We start from the raw sequence: 19047 nt of genomic DNA on the forward strand, positions 1-19047 counted from the left end.
AGACGTCAAAATAGTCCCTCTTTGGTTGCAGTGACCCTCATCATGACTGGCAGAAAATGAGCCGTCAAACTCTAACATTGGTGAGTAACTCATACGCTAATTCACATTTTATAATAGGGCTTTGGGGGGGCGACCGACCAACTAGAGGCTCGCCCGCCCGGGGGTTTTTGGGCCGGGGGGCAGCCGGAGCACGGGGGCGGATTGGGCTGGTTGGGCTACTTGGGCTGGTTGGGCTCTGTTTGGGCTCCTTTTGGGCTGGGGGATTATATAGACGGGCATTTTGTGTGGCGGTCACCATTTTGGTGGATCGTGACACAACAGCCGGCTGGGTGGTTGGGGCGAGCTTTGTGGCGAGCTTTGTCGAGCGTTGAGGAGCTTGTTGTTGGCGCTGCTTGTGGGGCCTGTGGTCGGAGCGTCGATCGAAGGACAGAGTGTGCTGCGTTGTTTTCCTGCGAGTGGAGCGACGTCCTGGGTATTCGGAGGCGGGTGCGCAGTGTTTGGCAGGTCGTGTTAGCGTGTGGTGAGGCACCGGTATGGCGTGCCAGGATGACCCGAGGGTGGTGGAGGCCCTCCGCCTCCTTGCTGAAGCGGGCCGCACTGATTTGTTGCGGCCCGATGCGAAGGTGAGGCCTCAGCGGTGCGCGACGAGAGGAGTCGCCGCAGCGATCCTCGCGTGCGAGCTGCCGCAGGCCGGGAAGCGGGTGGCGGCAGGGGGGCGCAGCCGCATGGGGGCGACGTTGGCGCCGGCACGGTGGAGGCGGGGGGGAGGCGGGGCGTGGCACTGCTGCCAGTGTTCAGTTTGTGGGGGGCGGTGGGGTCACCACATGCGTGGGGGGCAGGCTTTGACAGGAGAGCCGGTGCAAGCAGGGGGTGAGGGCGACCAGGATGAAGGCTTGCGGCAGGGGGGTGGGGGAAGTGCCGGCAGTGGGTAGTGGGGGTGGGTCTCCACCATTTCTGATAGAGAGCTCGAAGGAGGGGGAGAGGGGAGCGGGGGGGGCCCTGCAGCCAGCGCGGGGATGCGTGGGTGGCAAGATTGCGGAGCCTGGGGGGGGAGGTGCAGGATGGGGTGGTGCTGGGGGGGCTTGTAGCAGTGGCAGGGGGGGGGGTGGGTTTGGAGAGGCGGGGGGTTGTCTTGGAGGTGCCAAGCGGGGGGTCAGGCGGGGCGTCGGTGGAAGGGGAGGGGTAGGGGGTGCACGTGGGTGGCCTGGGGGTAACGGCGGGGCCATCGGGGGACGGGGGTGGGGTGGGGTGGCGGGGTGTGGCCCGGGCGGGGTGGGGCAGTGCGGCAGGAATTGGATTCCCTGGAGTGGAGTGAGGGGGAGGAGGGTGCAGGGGGATGGGGGGCGGGGCGGATGCTGGGGGCGGGGGTGGGACGTGGGGGCATGGCAGTCGACTCCTTCACGGCGCGGGGGTCATTCGTCCTGGGTCAGGAGGGGCGGGGGAGCGTGGGGGGGATGCGGGAGGGTGGGGGGCGGTGGTGGGCCACTTTAACCACGGCATGTTGGACTCCACCTATTTCTTTCCACAGGACAGGTTGGCGAGATGCTCGGGAGAGCTGCATGCAGCTCCAATCCGCCACCGAGGGGATGGGCTCTGCCTTATGCGGGCGGTCGCGCTCCAGCGAGGGACCTGGCAGTGGTGGCACACGAAAGGCAGGGCGGTAAGTCCCTGCCAGCCCCACCCCGACGGGTCGATGCGGCCTCTGGGGGACGGGGGCAGCGGTCCGTCCGCTCAGATCAGGACCCCGAAGAGCGTCACATCAAGCGGCGTAGGGAGAGTGTGGATCTTAGTGAGCTGTTACACACGTGTAGGGAGCGGGTGGGTTTGAGCAGGCTGTAGCCCGCGGAGGGCGGCCTATGGCAGGACCCCAGGGTAGATTATGAGGATGGGGGAGTGACATTGGATTATGAGGAGGAGAGTGAAAAGGAAGGGGAAATATGTGAGCTGGGCGGGGGGAGGAGCGGGGGGAGCAGAGTAATGCCTTGTCTAGTACCTTACAGGAGGCGCCCCGTCGGAGCAAAGCAGCGACAGTGACGGCCCCCCCTGTTCCACTGGTGAGGCGGCAGGATCCGGTGCGGACGCCGACCTTGACGCCAGGTAAGGCGGGGAACGGGGCAGGGAGGGATTCAAGTGGGGACACAAGCACAGTCTCGGTCAGCATGGATGCGGGGGGTGGGGGGGTGCGTCTGAGTAAGGGCACGTATGTGTGTGATGCGGGGTGAGACCGGAGGGCACGGGTTCGGCGGGGGGAGGCTCCGCGGCCCCGGATGAGGATAAGGGGAAGGGCGGAAAGGAGGGGAAGGAGAGCCATGAGCTGCCAGTGCGCAACCTGCCCTATATGGGCATTACGAAACCTTTGGGGGCGCATTTGTCGTTGGCCACTAAAGAAAAGATTTGGAAAGGGGACTACGTGGACATCCTGAAGCTCCTGCATAGGGAGCTGACGGCAGAGGGGGGGTCCAAAGAGGAGGAACTGGAATTAGCCAAGCATCCGAGGGTGCCCCTGAATATAGAGAATTGGTCCGCGGGGTTTTTGATTTTCGCCAGTGCATACTGCGAAAAATACCCGGAACGGTCCATCGCCCTTTTTAAGTACATGGATGTGGTCCGGAGGGCACAGGTTACCTATGGGGGATACGCGTGGTCGCATTACGATGAGGAGTTTCGGGCGCGTTTGGCCTGGGATCCGGAGGCAAAATGGGGGGAGATCGATTCGGATCTGTACCAGCAGACCATGGGGGGGGAAGTTTGGCAAGACAATCTATACGGCGAGCAGGCTGCCCCTCGCGCCCCACCCCTTTCCCAGCCACCCCACCCGTGGGGGGGTGGGGCAAGGCGACAATACCGGGGGGTCCCCAGTGGGAGCGTGCTGGCGTTTCAACAAAGGTCTTTGTACACGACAATATTGCAAATTCAGGCATGAATGCTCCAAATGCGGGAAGCGTCACCCGGTGGTGCAATGCTCGGGGACGGGAAGCAACCAAGGGCAGCAGTCCACTCCAGGGTGACAGCAGGCGGGCAGTCGGGGAGGTCGGGAGAACAGGGGACTGTGGGAAAAGGCTCGCACGCCGGTTAGGCAGGATCGGTTGGAACCCCTGCTGGCGTCTTATCCACGGACCGAGGACGCGGGGCTGATACGGCGGGGGTTCCGGCTGGGCTACGAGGGTCCGCTCATCGCCCGGTGGGCCGAAAACTTGAAATCGGTCGCTGCGCATAAGTCGGTGGTCAGGGAGAAATTGGACAGGGAGGTACGGGAGGGCCGGATGGTGGGGTCATTTGGGGAGGCGCCGATCTGGGATCTGATAATCTCGCCCATCGGAGTGGTGCCAAAGAAGGAGCAGGGACAGTTTTGCCTGATCCAGCATCTGTCCTGGCCGGAAGGGACGTCGATCAATGATTACATTGCGGTGGAGTTGTCCTTGGTATCGTACTCATCAGTGGACGTGGCGCGGTGTTTGGTGACGGCGGTGGGGCCCGGGGCACTCATGGCGAAGTGCGATATCAAGTCAGCGTTCCGGTTGTTGCCAGTCCACCCGGATGATTATCAACTGTTGGGTATCCAGTTTGACGGTGCCATTTTTGTGGACAAAGCGTTGCCAATGGGGTGTTTGATTTCTTGTGCTTTGTTTGAGCGCTTCAGTACCTTCTTACAGTGGGCATTTTCATGGCGCACAGGGAAGGAGACGATGACGCACTACCTGGATGACTTTTTCATGGTGGGACTGCCCGGTTCGGCTGACTGCCAGCAACAGCTGAACAGTTTTACAGAGCTCATGGGCTACCTGGGTGTGCCCCTGGCGCCAGAGAAGACACAAGGTCCCAGCACGGTGCTGTCATTTTTGGACATTGAGCTAGACTCGGTGGCCATGGAGGCTCGGTTACAGGAGGGAAAAAGTTGTGCATGCTGGGGCAGCGGAAGGTGACGGTGAGGGAGGTGCAGGTTCTTTTGGGACATTTGAATTTTGCGTTCCGGGTGGTGCGGGCAGGGCGTACGTTTTGTAGATGGCAAGGCGGGCCCTGGCAGGAGGTACATTGCCGCACCATCATATGCGATTGTCGGTGGGCACCAAAGAGGATCTGCGTATGTGGCGGGTGTTCCTGGCGCATTTCAACGGGATCCCGATGGCTCCCCAGAGGATTGGGAGTGGGATGTCACCATCTCTTCGGATGCGGCGGGAGTGGGCGGTTTTGGTCTCTTTTTGCAAGGGAGGTGGTGCGCGGAGGACTGGCCGCCGCACTGGCATGGCGGAGGGAGGAGCATCGCGTTTTTGGAGTTGTTCCCGTTGGTGGTGGCTGTGACTGTGTGCGCGCGGGAGCTGGCGCACAAACGTGTGATTTTCAAGGTGGACAATATGTCGGTGGTCCACGTCGCCAATCGACAGTCCGCTAGGAATCTGCAGGTGCTCAAGTTGTTTCGGGTGTTTGTGCTGCGTTGTTTGGAGCATGACATCTTGTTTCAAGCACAGCATGTGCCGGGGGTGGACAATGACATTGCGGATGCTTTGTCTCGTTCACAGTGGAAGAGGTTCCATGGGCTAGCCACGGAGGCGGACGAACACAAGACGCCAGTGCCAGTGGGGATGTGGTCGGTAGGAGAGAAAGGGTCGTACAACTGGTAAGAGGGTCGGTGGCCAGGTCAACGTGGAGGGCATACGACCAGGCGTGGCGGGAGTTCTTAGACAGTGGGGTGGGGAGGCAGGGTGATCGGGGGGTTCGGTGTGAGCAGGTTGTTCAGTTCATGTTGACGTTGATGGATAAGGGTATGTCAAAGGGGACGATTGCAGGTAAGTTGTCGGCCATAGCGTTTATGGGGAAGTTGTGGTGGGGCTATGCGCCGTCAGTGGGGTAGTTGGACGCAGACTTACTGGAGGGCTGGGTGCGAGAACAAGGTGCTACGGCTCATCAGCGTCATCCCATCACAGGGCGCATGCTACAGGGGTGTGCTACAGCGCCTGCCTAGTTTCTGCCATAATCGGGAAGAGATTCTTTTGTTTTCCACTCTGATGTCGTGGGTGTATTTTTGGGCCTTCAGGGTGTCCTGGTGGGGCAGAGGGGAAAACCCGGGGTTCGATGGGAGGAGGTGGAGTTGCGGGCCGGGGAGGTGGCGGTTCGGTTGCAGCGCTCCTCCGGGACCTGGGTGTTTCTGGGGCCCGCGTCGGAGCAAGACATCTGCCCGGCGGAATGGGGGGGGGGTGGTTGGCATCCCAGTTGCGGTCGGTGGAGGGTGAAATATTTCAACGGGTCGCGGGGGAGCGGGTGAGGGCGGCCCAGCTGCTGTGGGTTCTGCGGCACGCCCTGCTCGGTATGGGTGAGGAGCCAAACATTTTCGGGACGCATTCCTTTCGGATCGGTGCGGCAACGGATGCGGCTTGCCAGGGGAGGGGGAGGGAGGACATTATGCGCTTGGGGAGGTGGAAGTCAGACTGTTACCAGACATACGTTCGGTTGCAGAGTTCCGGGGGGGGAGGAAGTAGGCAGAGTACTTCCTTTGTGCTGACATGTGTCTCTTTCTAGGTGCGGTGGCGGGGCCGGACGTGGCCGGGTTGTCCATCCTCATCCTGGGCCACTCTTTCGTCAAGCGAGCCCAGCGATATGAATGGGACAAGAGCAGGAACCTTAATTCAGAATTGGATCCTAGGTTGTTTCGCTGTCAGTGGCATGGGCAGGGGGGTATGAGATGGCATGAGCTTTTTCCGGTGCTGAACAGGGCGGTAAAAGAGGGAGTGTGTCCTGATGTTTTGGTCATACATTTAGGGGAAAATGATTTGGTGCAGTGCAAAGACCTGGCGTTGTTGAAGCAAATGAGAAGGGATTTGCTGGAGATTTGGACACAGTGGTCAGGTTGCTACGTTATTTGGTCAGGGATAGGAAGTTAGGAATTGTAAGTTGTGTTATGATTGTTGCGGGGGGAAACAGTTTTAGGGGAGGGGGTGGGGGGCCAGATAGGAAGACTATATTTAGTGAGGATTAGTTTTGTACGCACAGGCCAAGGTATGTTTTTATGTAAGGTGCACCTGTTTCCAATAAAGCGGCACACCAACAAGCTAGCCTGTGGTCTGTGCTGCCCCCCTTAAGGCCCAAAATGCTGCTAGAGCGATGATCTACTCCTTTGATTTATTTTGTGTCTTAGAGCTGGAGGAATGCCTGTAAATGAGGCAGGGTGCTCGAAACAAAGCCGGGTGCTCAAGCCTCACATACATTTCGCATGCAGAGCTCGAAAGCTGCGCGTGTGTACAGCTGGCACAGCGACTTATACGCTTTCCCCAAAGCTCACTTGCGTGTACAGCCAGCACACTGTTATGCTCAACAAATAAATGAATACAATAAATAAAATGAAACCGCAGTGCCCGGGCTGCGAACTACTGTTGCTATGCATGTGCGGCAGCTCGAGGACTCATCACATGAAATGCCGGTACGTCATTTAACGAGTATCCGGCCAGAATAATTAAGCATATTGGCACTCTCAGATTAAGCCTGCGCGTAGGTAGTAATAAAGTAGTATCTACAGCTTCCAGTAGTACATAACAAAGTATTTCACTTTATTGACTGACTTTCTTCGGTGCTGTAAATTAACGTTTTCCAGGGGTGAGGGTTAAGCTGCAGTTTCTGACCCTGTGCAGTCACTCATCGCCAAAGAATTGTAGTAATGTGCTCTGAGATCTAGTTTGATTTCTTATTTTTTTAATTCTTCTTCTTAACATCTTCTTCACCAGTCACCCCCAGCATCATCTGAACTTCAACAGCTTATTGAAGAGCCTTCACAGTCCCCCATTCTGTTGACCTCATAGCCAACCAGCTACTTCTTAAAGTAACACATCACCACAGTCTGCCATTGGTTATTCGTGTACATCCTGCATGGCTTGATATATATTTCATTTGGTACGCTGGATTTCGGTGTACATAATGATTTGTAGAAGAGTTTATGCAACACTTACACAACAGATCATTAAGTAAGCAAGTGAAATTGTCATCCTGGATCTCCATTTCATGCCTACCCACAATTAAAGGGGCCTAATTACAAAAGCATTTATGAGTATGCGTAGTATTACTCCAATAGTAAAAAATCTAAATTCCATATTTGTAAAACGTGACTTATCACCTCTAAGGGTATCCAGGCGCTGGGGGCCGTCGGGGAGATTAAGTGAGCTATTGCCCAGTGACATGATGCTTCAGTCACTCTGGCGTCTGCGCCAAACTTCTCCTTTTCACATACTCTTACATGCCTTTATGAATGGGCCTCAAAACATCTGGAATGATAATGGTAACAACATAGGCACATTCAGCGAATATTCATACATCATTAGTACAAACAGAAAGGACTGTGCCCTCTGCACTTTTTCTAATTTTTGTGCTGCTTCACAAAGGCCTTTTCGAGTACGGAAAAGAGTCCTCCGATAGTAGTACCTTCTTCTCCTGAATGATTTTATGAATTGGCTCATTGTATTTTATATGCATGTTCTACTCACTTTCTTGTAATCAACAGACCAAAAATAATCACTGCCACCAGTACGAAGAATCCGCCGATTGACACCATGACGATCTCATACGTCCGATCAATTTCACCTAAAAAAATAGAATGTTTGTAAATCACAGGGTGTAGTTTGCAGTCATTTTGGTGACACCCCCCACCCTAAACCTCCTACACTGCTAATGTTGTGTTATGTTATAAATTTTATAGAGCGCACAGCCACACCAGCAAAGGGGCGTCCCAGCGCTAAAATGCAACTGTCATAATCAGATGAACAGCATTTTTGTACTGTTAGAGTGGCCTGCTACGGTTGCGAATGATCTGTGTTATTGCATGAATTGCTTTCCAACACTTATACACTCAAAATGTAGGTATAAGCAAGAGTAGGGCCCCAGATACAATGGTGCCACAATTATGTGAGTCTCAGATAGGTCTGTAAACCAGGTCATACATATATATCCCAGTGCATTTTAGTCATCAGAGCAAAAAAGTGTACAGTATCCAAGACTAAATGCATTTATCATACTTATTGCATCTATAAATAGATTTAAAAACATACCATGTATTAAGAGGTGGCTTTCTTGTTCTTCTTTTTACATTAACATAGACATGTTTAATTTATGTCTCAGGTTACATAATTTGTGACATTTCTTTGGATAAGTGATCACTATATGGGGTTCAGACTGGTAGCAATAATACCTGTGACATTTTCAATGTGCAATAATGGGTAAGATCAGGAAAACATTTGCAGAAACAATCTGCAATTGGGGAAGTGGTTATGCATCCACAGTTGGCAATTGCCCTGTTGTCCAGACCGCATAATTCTCAACTATAGATTGCAGGATACTTCTAACCTTGCGACACAGAAAAAAGCCCTAGGCATAATTTCCTTCTTTTCATGCTCATAGACTTAAACATAGGAGTATCCCTGGTGGGGTACGAAGATGAGATTCTCCCTTGAATCAAACCATCTCTCTGTTTCCCTCTAGAAGATGTGGGATTGATGATGGACTTCATTGTTCAAGCTTTTCAGTGCTCTAAAATCATCCAGTTGAGTGCCAGTGAAACTTCATGTGGGGGTTTGGAGTTCTTTCTGTACTGGCTCTACTGAGATACCTAGAGGTGAGACAGAATCTCAGGCGTGAGGACTGGCCATTTACCTGCTTTCAAAACTACACGCTCTCAATTTGTTTGTGTATACTAACTTCATAAGATAAAGCAGATCCTGGTTTGGGAGTGTAGTCTGACTGAAAGATAATTTACAGTTCTCGCCAGGCTTCAAGTGCTTAGGGGGCTCGTGGAAGAGGTGTGGCGCAGCGGCCAGGGTGGCTGACTCCTGACCACGGGGTTCACGGTTCAATCCTCAGTGCCAGCGACAGGTTAGCCCAGCACCATGTGACTCTGGGCAATAGCTCGCTTAATCTTCCCGACGGCTCCCAGAGCCGGGACACCTCTCTGGAGGTAGCTGTGCGCCTTACAAATGCTGGTATTTCATTTCATTTCTCCTGTTTTAGCCACCTGTAATGATTCATAAGTAACTTACATGTCACAGGATTCATTTATATCAGGGCTCAGATTTGCTTCCTTTCTAGGCTGGTGAGAAAGGGCACCTTTAACTACATACTAGCAAAGAAGTCTTCTCTGCTTCAGACATCCAACGCCTCTAACACTGCCTGCACATCAGTTAGGCCTGGATGTCCTGCACCTACCGGAATCTGAACTCAACCAAGAAAGAATTCCTGTTTTTAGCCTATAGCCTATAACAAATGAGAATCAGTACAAACCTAGTTCGATGCCATGAGCGTTCATGGCTTTGAACCCCATCTTTCATCAAATGACAAGTCACTTGGATTTATGTGGGACACCAACCTCACTCTCAAGGAACACATTGCCAAAAAACAAAGGCAGCCTTTTACAAGCTCTCTCCACTCCTTCTTCTAAAGAAAAGTCAAACTGTTTCTGCCAAAAAGTGACTTCCGAAGTGCAGTTCAAGCCATCATACTGTCACATCTGGATGGTGGTAATGCCCTGCTCCATGGCATCCCAGACTTCACACTGGCATGACTTACGGGCACCCTACATGCTGCAGAACGTCTCATCTGAACTGAAGAAATATGATACTTCAACCCCCATCATGATGGAACTCAACTGGCTCCCCTTTAGTCTGCAACATCATCAAATCAATCTAAACCATTTACAATCACAACCAGCTCCCCCACTTAACTTGTAGCCCAAAATCTCGGATGTTTGTCAGGACACTCACAACCATGATACCAACAGATTCCAAACTGTGAAGTGTAAAAACGAAGACAACAAAGCAGGGCTTTTCCATCTATGAAATAATTTCAAAAAAAGGACCTTGCATAACCATATGGCCAACATTAGACTCCTTGCCTGGTTTAATGAGTTTCTACCTAACTAAGCCCAGCTTTTATCATTACCCCCTTCATGTCTTACAAGGCTGTTATTCATTGCAAAGTCCTGCGGAGCTCATTATTATCATCGATGCTTTTCAGCATGGCTCGCTTCTTCTCATTAGGTCCTTTGGGTTCACTATGATGATCATCATGAGGTCAGATGATCTGTTCCTTAAATTCTGTGACCATGCTGAAGGACTGTCTGATTGCTATGCAACAGTGGATGAGCCATAACTTTTTAAAACTTAATACCTCCATGACAGAGCTTCTGCTTCTGAGCAGCAACCATGCTCACTTGGACACTATGTTATGGCCTTCTGGTGTGGGCCAACTACAGCCATTAAAGTGAAGGTTCTAGGAGTTACCATCAACTACGACTCCTCTCTTTCAATACGTGTCAATTCTGTTATATACTCATGCTTCTTGGCCTTTACCTCCTTACGAAGGTAGTATTTTTTTCTGCTGGCTGATAAATGTTTATTGTAGTGCAGGCCGCAATTTTACCATGGTTGGACAGGCTGTAATTTGGTCTTCCTGGCTACTTTATTAAGAAAGAGCAGCAAAATTCAGGAGTTAGCCATGTGGTCTATTTGCGAGCTACACAAATATGACCATATTTTGGAGACATAGCGCTCCCACTACCGGGCACCAGTCGAGCAAAGAGTTTGATTTACTGGCCTCTGCCTTGCTCACAGGAAAACGTGCCTTGTAATCCCCACTGTTCTCACCGTTATTAAATCCCCTCCTGGTCAATGTACTTTGCTTGATGAAAGTGTGTCTTGGTGGCCACTCTTTCTGCCACCTGACCCACACACTTTGGAATGCCATTCTATTTAGGATTGATCTCTTGGCCAAACACTTAGCTTGCAGACAAGCTTTGCAGGCCTGCTTTGGTTAATTTTATTTTCTCCTTGGTTGCCATTCTGCAGTTCTTTTGCTTCTCCTAGTGCCAGAAAACTGCCAGGAAACATTCATGGTGCTAGTGAACTCTACAAATACAATGCTAATTCTAATAAGAAAACAATAGTAATTAACAGTGTCATAGAGCGAACCGTCTAAGATGCATGTCTCCTGCATAGCAGAATCAACCCCTTCCATTTATATCATCAGTGAAACCCCAGACCAAATAACTGATCATTATTAATGAATCACACACAAATTCAGCTTGTCAGTGCCCATTTATGAATTGGATTAATAACATTAACATGATCGTTTGCTTCTATGTTCGGTGTAACGTCTGACATGCAACATACTCAAATTATTTCTACTTTATGGTTTATCATTACCTTCTTTCCTGGTCCCTTCTTCAGTTGTGTACATGCTGCAGATAAAACAAATTTGAAATGTTGCTGGTACAGTTAAAGACTTTATGAATGTAATAAAAGAGACTGAACATCAATTACATTTTGTGTGATACTATATAGTACAAGAAGGCTTATGTGGCAACAAAATGGCGAGAATCCATACATTAACAGAATAAACTATAGTTTAGCTGGTAGGTGCATCAGATTCTCCATTTATTTACATCAATGGAATGTTTAACATCAGAATGGGCTGGGCTCACAGAAAAGTCTACCTCCACACAGAGACTAATGCCTACACTTTGCCTAGACAATTGCACCGCCAGGAATTTAAAGAATATGCTACTCATATATTCCAATACTTGCTTATGGTCCACTATTATACTCTAGGGGCTTGTTGAAATGGTAGACAGTGTGCTGGAACAGGTGTCGCTAAAATGTGCAAAAAATATATTTATTACATTTTTGTTACCATCATCCCAATTTTTACTAGTTCGGCATATTAGCCATAAAACAACAGTTTAATCTATCCAATTTACAAGAAAAACTTAAAATGATTAATTACATACTAAAAGACCTTCATTTAAAACAATTATTAGAACATTAATCAATGTCAATAATAAAAAGAATGTAATTATGAATAATATTAAAATATGCAAACCATTAGAACCAGTAAAACATTCACGGTCACAGCATAGGGTTGAATAAGAGAATGCATGAAAAGTAGGAAGCAGCTCTCACACAATGCCTATTAATCGATAACATGTATGCAGTTATTAGTTTGGATGTTTTGGGAAAAACTTTTACAGGAGTATAAAAATCTAGAAACAGCAAAGCCTGTGTGCCGGCTTGTGTCAAATTGGAGAATCCTAAAAGCTTTCAGGTAGCGCCTAGTTCCCAAATTACGACATATAGGAATCAGCCATTTTGCCCTTACAGTTGCGTACACTGGGCAGAAAAAAAATCTGTAGCCCAGCTTTTGAGAAATGTCCACCTGCTGGTCAAGTCATCTGAGTCTTTCTTATTGGGCCAGCACAGCCAGCAGTGAAAGCATGTCCCTGCAGGGTCCAAAACCGGAACTGGATATTCAACTTCCCCGCCTGTGCAGGCTAAATCTCATGAAACCCCTCTTCACTGTAGTCATCCTTCAATTGTAGGAGAGCACCAGTCAGAGAACCCAATGAATTCCTAGATGACAAGGTACCCTGTTTAAACTGTAAATAATTTATCTAAAGAACAATTCTTGCTGCAGATACGTAGACCTCCCGTGGGGCCTCCCACAGACTATCAATTCCTATGGCCCTCAAGGATTCACCCTCATAGTTTAGCCATGGTAAATTTCTTGACCCGGGCTGATTGAGTATTTCCTCCAACCCTAGTCTATAGGATTCCAATCCAGGAGTGCCTAGATCCTTCTCCAATATAGGATCAGTCTAACACCAGTGCCATCGGAGATTGTCCTCAGACCGCATCCACGCTACGAGGAAGTAGGGGGGCATTAACCGGGAGACCCAACAATTGTCGCAAAATGCGTTTTTCTACGCCCTCCAGTCCTTGTAGCTCCCTGTGGCCTCATAGTTCTGCGCCATACAGAGCAACCCCTCTGGCTTGATAGTAATATACTTGGATTGCAGGGGAAACGGGTTTGCAGAAAGAGCTCCTTTGGGCTTTTAACAGCCCTCCAATATGATGATAAAGTTTCAGTCTGTGCTTCGAGATGTGAGAAACCCACTCAAAGTGCTCTGTAAGGGCGACCCCAAGATACTCTCTGGTGTGTACCCGCTTCAAGTAAAACCCCCTTTTAATGTAGAATTAGTTCTGCTTGTTGGGCGGAGGTTGAACACCATATATTTTGTTTTTTCCACATTAATTTCTAACCCCCTTAGCTCACAGAAACTACTGAACCGGTTTAAAATATGCTGTAACCCCATCGGAGATTTAGACATGTGAGCGTATCATGCGCAAACATTAATGCTGGTAGCTTCTAGTCTTGGGGCATCACTCTGGCTTGTGCCACAATGATCTATCAGGCCGTTGACGTACAATATGAACAGGGTTGCGGCAAGGACACAACCATACCTCCCCCCCTATGAAAAACAAACACATTTAGCATTTGAAGAAGTCCCTTCTTCTACACTCACATGAAATGTGGGGTACCCATTACTTTTCCACTGTGGACAGGGTCTTACTCGTGATATTTGCAGGACTCTTTCCAGTGTGGGGAGGAACATTTGTCAATACTGAAAAACTAACAAGTTTGTATCTGAACAATGAATTTAAATGGTGAAAGCTGAAACTGGGCTATGTGGTATAACATTTGGGGACAGGCTAAACAATGGAGGCATTTCTATAGGAAGACTCAAAAATGATTTTAAAGGTTTCTAGGATTTGATATTTCAGTAAATTCTCAATTTTAGCAGGTATGGAAGATAAAATTCAATGAAAGCGCACGCTGCCAGGTACGGAAAAAGCAACCCGGTATATGTGTTAAGCTTTTTGTTTTCTATCTGGAGACACGTGCAATTATAGTGAGTCTCAAGGTACAAAAAAATAAAGACTAATTTACAAACTCATATCTATATAATATAAGGTTTGTAAATGTTGAATTCTATCAAGGCAGATTAGGTTGTGCTATATGGTGGTCAACTTAGAATTCTTACAATCAACAGTCCCAATAACATTTCACCTACTCTTCCCAATCTCTTGCTATTAACAATTTTTTTTCAACTCATTGTATGTAACCCGAAAAGTTCTGTGAGGACACCCGTAAGGTTGCAAAGTGTAGCCACCATTAAATCAATAGGAAAATTATTCCCGGACTGCGGGATTTTGTGTTTTAACCTGTAGACGCACTGGGGCATATTTACAAGACCCTATCGCAACGGGAACGTCAATGTGGCGATAGGGGCTTTGCCTTATTCACAAGGCGGTGTTAAGCCACTTATAATGTGGGTTTAATTCCGCCTTGTGAATAAGGCACCCTTTCACGCTATACTTAGCATGAAAGGGACGGGCAATGGTTGTTGTGGTGGGTGTTCCACCGCAACACCCACTGTTTTTGAGGCTGCCCCATATTTACCAGGGTGGCGTCAATATGGGGCAGTGCCAAAATTAAGACCAGGGAAAACCTGGTCTTGCCTTTGCAAAATGAGGAGACATGCTTATTTTCTCCTTGTTTTTGCTATTTCTATGTGTGCTGTATTGTGCAGAACACATAAAAATAGCAAAACATCATTGATTATTTATGTGCAGGAAGGTGTCCTTTCCAGCACATAAACAATCATTTAAAAAAAAAAAATGACAAGTTGCAACTTCATGTGTGCTGCACAAAGCAGCACACATTGAAGTTACAAATCGCCATTTCAGATTGCTTATGTGCAGAAAGGGACACCTTCCTGCACATAAACAATGCAGACACCCTTGTACAAGGGTGCCTGCATTTGCGCTAAGCAGCTGTAATTAGAGCAAGCGCAGGGAGAAACGCAGGGCTGCAACGTATTCTTGTAAATACAGTTCAGCCCTGCGTTTCAGAAGTGACAGAGAGCGGAGTTAAGCCAACAAGGCCAAAGCCGCACTCCACCGTTTCACTTGTAAATACACCCGATGTTTCTTTGGAGATGTATATATATTACCTACTGGCGGTTGCCAGTAGGCAGTTAGAGTTAGGACCTATTTTTCATAGGAAATTCGCAACATTCTATTCCCAATAACTTTGGCGCCGGTTGACGAATCTTCGCGAAATTTTCAAAACTCGTGGGGCGCTCCGGTCCGCTCCTTTCTTGAAAGTTTCGGGGTGATTCGTCAAGCGGGGGCTGAGAAAAAAGGAGGGTCCCAAAACGTGTTTTCCCCAAGCAATTTCCCATAGGAAACTTTAGACACGGCTACAGCCCGAACTGCTGAACGGAATTACACTAAATTTGGCAAAAAGGTAGCTCTTGGTTCAGAAATATCCCTTTTTGTTAAATGGTGTAAATTTGTTCAGTAGTTGCTGAGAGAATCAAAATTAAAAGAGTTTCGATATCTATGGCCGTGGAGGATCCGCGCATCCTCCCGATCACGAGCTCCATGCTAATTGGCTGTCAACACTCCAAACCAGGAAGTGTTGGCAGCCATCTTGTGCCTCGGTAGAACCGAGGCACAAGAAATCAGTGAAACAAACGCGAAAAAAGAGAAAAGGGGGCAGGGTAGAAACACCCTGACCCCCTAGGCCTGTTTAGGGGGTCCCCCCAAACATTTTATTCTTTAAAAAAAAATCAGGAAAATCCGCGTATCCGGCTGGAAAAAAAAAACCGAAGCGCGGGCTCCCGCGCTTCGTTACTATTTAGCTCCCGGGTGGGCCAAGTCCCGGGGGCAATATTTTTATTCCAGCCTCGGGGACCGCCACCCCCAGGGGCTTTAAAGAAATATGTGCAGGGGGGCTCACAGCCCCCCTAGTCCCGGGGACAGCCACCCCCCGGGGCTTCTAAGATAAAAGGTTGGAGGGGCTCAAAGGCCCCCCAAAACCCGGGGACCGTCACCCCCCGGGCTTTCTGATAATATTTGCGGGGAGCTCACAGCCTCAGTGCAAGCCCACGGGTACCGCCACCCCTGGGCTTCTAAAATACATGGGTGGAGGGCTCAAAGGCCCCCCAAGCCCCGGGGTACCGCCCCCCCGGGGCTTTAAGAAAATATTTGCGGGGGGCTCACGGCCACCCCACAGTCCCGGGGCCCGCCACCCCCCAGTGCTTGTGTTTTGTTAAAAAAAAAAAATAACTATGTGGTGGGGCTCGAGCCCCCCCACATGCCCCAGGGACCGCCACCTCCCCGGGGCTCTAAATATTAAAATTGGGGGGTCTGTAACGGACCCTCCAGCCCCTCGGACCACCACCTCCCCAGGGCTTTGGTAATGTTGGGTGGGGGGGCGCGTGGCCCCCCTCCTGGAGCCCTGTCATGGCCCTGGGGACCGCCACCCCCAGGGCTGGCTCCTGCAGTGTCCCGGGGTGCCCACCCCCGGGACACTGCAGTTTGCTATGGCAGGGCGGGAGCACCGCGCCTCCCGCCCTGCCATAGTACACAAAAGCTTGAGCAACATGGGATCCAGCTACCTGACCAAAAAACTAGTCAGATATACGCCACCCAGAACCTTGCGATCAAGTAACCAAGGACTCCTACAGGTCCCACGCTTTAAACTAGCCCGCATGGGCAGTAAAGCATTCTCTCACCTCGCCCCACGCTACTGGAATCAGCTTCCGGCCCAGCTGCGTCAATGCCCCAACTTCATGACATTTAGAAAACTGCTGAAAACTACATTGTTCTAACTCTCCTCTGGCTGGCCATTAGCAGTCACAGAGCTGAGATACCCCGAAGGGGGTGATTCGGGCGCTATAGAAACCACAATTCAAATCAAATCAAATCAAATAGCAAACTCTGCTTTGTATTTGGAAGAGAGAGCAGGAATCCTGCTCTCTCTTCCAAATACCAAAGCAGATTGCTTATCCACACGGGGAGCTGCATCTTAGCAGCTCCCTGTGTGAAAAAGCAATGCCGGCTCCTGCAGGAGGCGGGGAGCCGACAGGACCGTGGGGGATTGGGGACCCCCCCATGATCCCCAACGGAGAGGGCCAGCCCCGGGGGATTGGGCCCCCGGGGCTATTAGTGGCCCGGGAGGGGGCCACGCGGCCTCCCTCCCCAAATATAAATTATTGTAAAAAAAAAAAAGGAATGGCCGGCCCCGGTGGATGGGCCTGTGGAGGGGGGCCACGCATGCCCCATCCAATAATTTATTACAAATTTTAAAAATGGCCATGTCCCGGGGACAGGGTCCCTGGGGCCAATTATGGCCTTGGGAGGGGGGGCCACGCAGCCCCCTTCCAAATTTACAAATAAAATAAAATAAAATAGGGGTCAGGCGCTGGGGGATGGGGACACAGGGCCGATAAATTAGGAAAAGAAGGGGGGCCACACAGCCCCCTTCTTAAAAAAAAAAGAAAAAAAAGACCGCCATCGTGCCAGAGGCCCCGCCCCGTCCCTGCAGCACTCTGCAAACGCGCCCCCTGGCGCGTTTGGAGATGGGGAACTAATTCCCCTTGAATACTGGGGGTCCCTGGGGGCCAACTAGCCCACCAGGAACCTCCAGTATGGGCAAGAGAGCTGCGTTGCAGAGATGTGTTCTGAAGCCACGCCCCTTTTTACACCTCTCTGCAACGCAGCTCTGTGGTGCTTAATGGAGGTACCTGGTGGGCTGGTTGCACCCCAGGGACCCTCAGGATTCAAGGGGAGTTAATCCCCCAACTTAAAACGCGCCATGGGGCGCGTTTGCACAGTGGTGAAGGGAGGGGGTGGGGCTTGAGGTGACATGTGTGCAAACATGCCCTGTGGCGTGTTTTAAGTTGGGGAATTAATTCCTCTTCAATCCTGAGGGTCCTTGGGGGCCAACTAGTCCACCAGGTACCGGCAGTAAGCGCCACGGAGCTGCGTTGCAGAGTGTTGTAAAAAGGGGCGTGGCCTCTGAACACCTCTGTGCAACGCAGCTCTCTGGCGCATACTGGAGGTACCTGGTGGGCTAGTTGGACCCCAGGGACCCTCAGGATTGAAGAGGAATTAATTCCCCAACTTAAAACGCGCCACAGGGCGTGTTTGCAGACATGTCATCTCAGGCCTCGCCCCCTTCCATCATCATTGTACAAACGCGCCCCCTGGCGAGTTGTAATTTGGGGAATTAATTCCCCTTAAATAATGAGGGTCCCTGAGGGCCAAATAGCCCACCAAGTACGTTCAGTATGCACCAGGGAGCTGCGTTGCAAAGAGGTGTTCAGAGGCCACGCCCCCTTTAACACCTCTCTGCAAAGCAGCTCTGTGGCGCTTACTGGAGGTACTAGTGGGCTAGTTTCACCCTAGGGATCCTCAGGATTCAAGGGGACTTAATTTGCCAACTTAAAACTGCCACAGGGTGCGTTTACACAGTGGGGGAAGGGAGGGGACGGGGCCGGAGGTGACGTGTGCAAACACGCCCTGTGGTGTGTTTTAAGTTGGGGAAATAATTCCCCTTCAATCCTGAGGGCCCCTGGGGGCCAACTAGCCCACCAGGTGCTTCCAGTAAGCGCCACTGCGCTGCGTTGCAGAGAGGTGGTCCAGGCTGTGCCACTTTTTACACCTCTCTGCAACGGCGCTTACTGGAGGTACCTAGTGGGCTAGTTTGACCCTAGAGACTCTCAGGATTCAAGGGGACTTAATCGCCCAACTTAAAACGGCCACAGGGTGTGTTTACACAGTGGGGAAGGGAGGGGACAGGGCCTGAGGTGATGTGTGCAAACACGCCCTGTGGCGCATTTTAAGTTGGGGAAATAATTTCCCTTCAATCCTGAGGGCCCCTGGGGGTCAACTAGCCCACCAGGTGCTTCCAGTAAGCACCACTGCGCTGGGTTTCAGAGAGGTGGTCCAGGCCGTGCCACTTTTTACACCTCTCTGCAACGGTGCTTACTGGAGGTACCTAGTGGGCTAGTTTGACCCTAGGGACTCTCAGGATTCAAGGGGACTTATTCTCCCAACTTAAAACGGCCACAGGGCGTGTTTACACAGTGGGGAAGGGAGGGGACGGGCCCTGAGGTGACATGTGCAAACACGCCATGTGGCGCATTTTAGGTTGGGGAAATAATTCCCCTTCAATCCTGAGGGCCCCTGGGGGCCAAGTAGCCCACCAGGTGCTTCCAGGATGCCACTCATCCATAGAAGTACAAAAGAGGGTAGTGATGGACGGAGCATCAGAACCAATCAAACCCAGATCTGTTGACTGGGTGTGAGTGTTTGATTGGTTCTGATGCTCCGTCCATCACCACCCCCTTTTGTACCGCTGTGTTCGCCATAAGTTGGCAGGGTATGCTCA

General features: G+C 50.6%; 1 protein-coding gene across 1 annotated transcript in view; it reads right to left on the bottom strand.

Moving 5' to 3' along the window:
- LOC146863921 (uncharacterized) overlaps window positions 1-19047 on the bottom strand; it is a 55655-nt gene that overhangs the window by 11273 nt on the left and 25335 nt on the right. Inside the window, exons 2-3 of the mRNA XM_085640697.1 lie at window positions 11172-11206; window positions 7467-7563 (exon numbers count right to left, since the gene is read on the bottom strand). Coding sequence (XP_085496823.1) covers window positions 7467-7563; window positions 11172-11206 — 132 coding nt within the window. The remainder of the gene's footprint in view (window positions 1-7466; window positions 7564-11171; window positions 11207-19047) is intronic.

Source organism: Triturus cristatus, chromosome 2_1 (genome assembly GCF_964204655.1).
Source record: "Triturus cristatus chromosome 2_1, aTriCri1.1, whole genome shotgun sequence".
Lineage (NCBI taxonomy): Eukaryota > Metazoa > Chordata > Amphibia > Caudata > Salamandridae > Triturus > Triturus cristatus.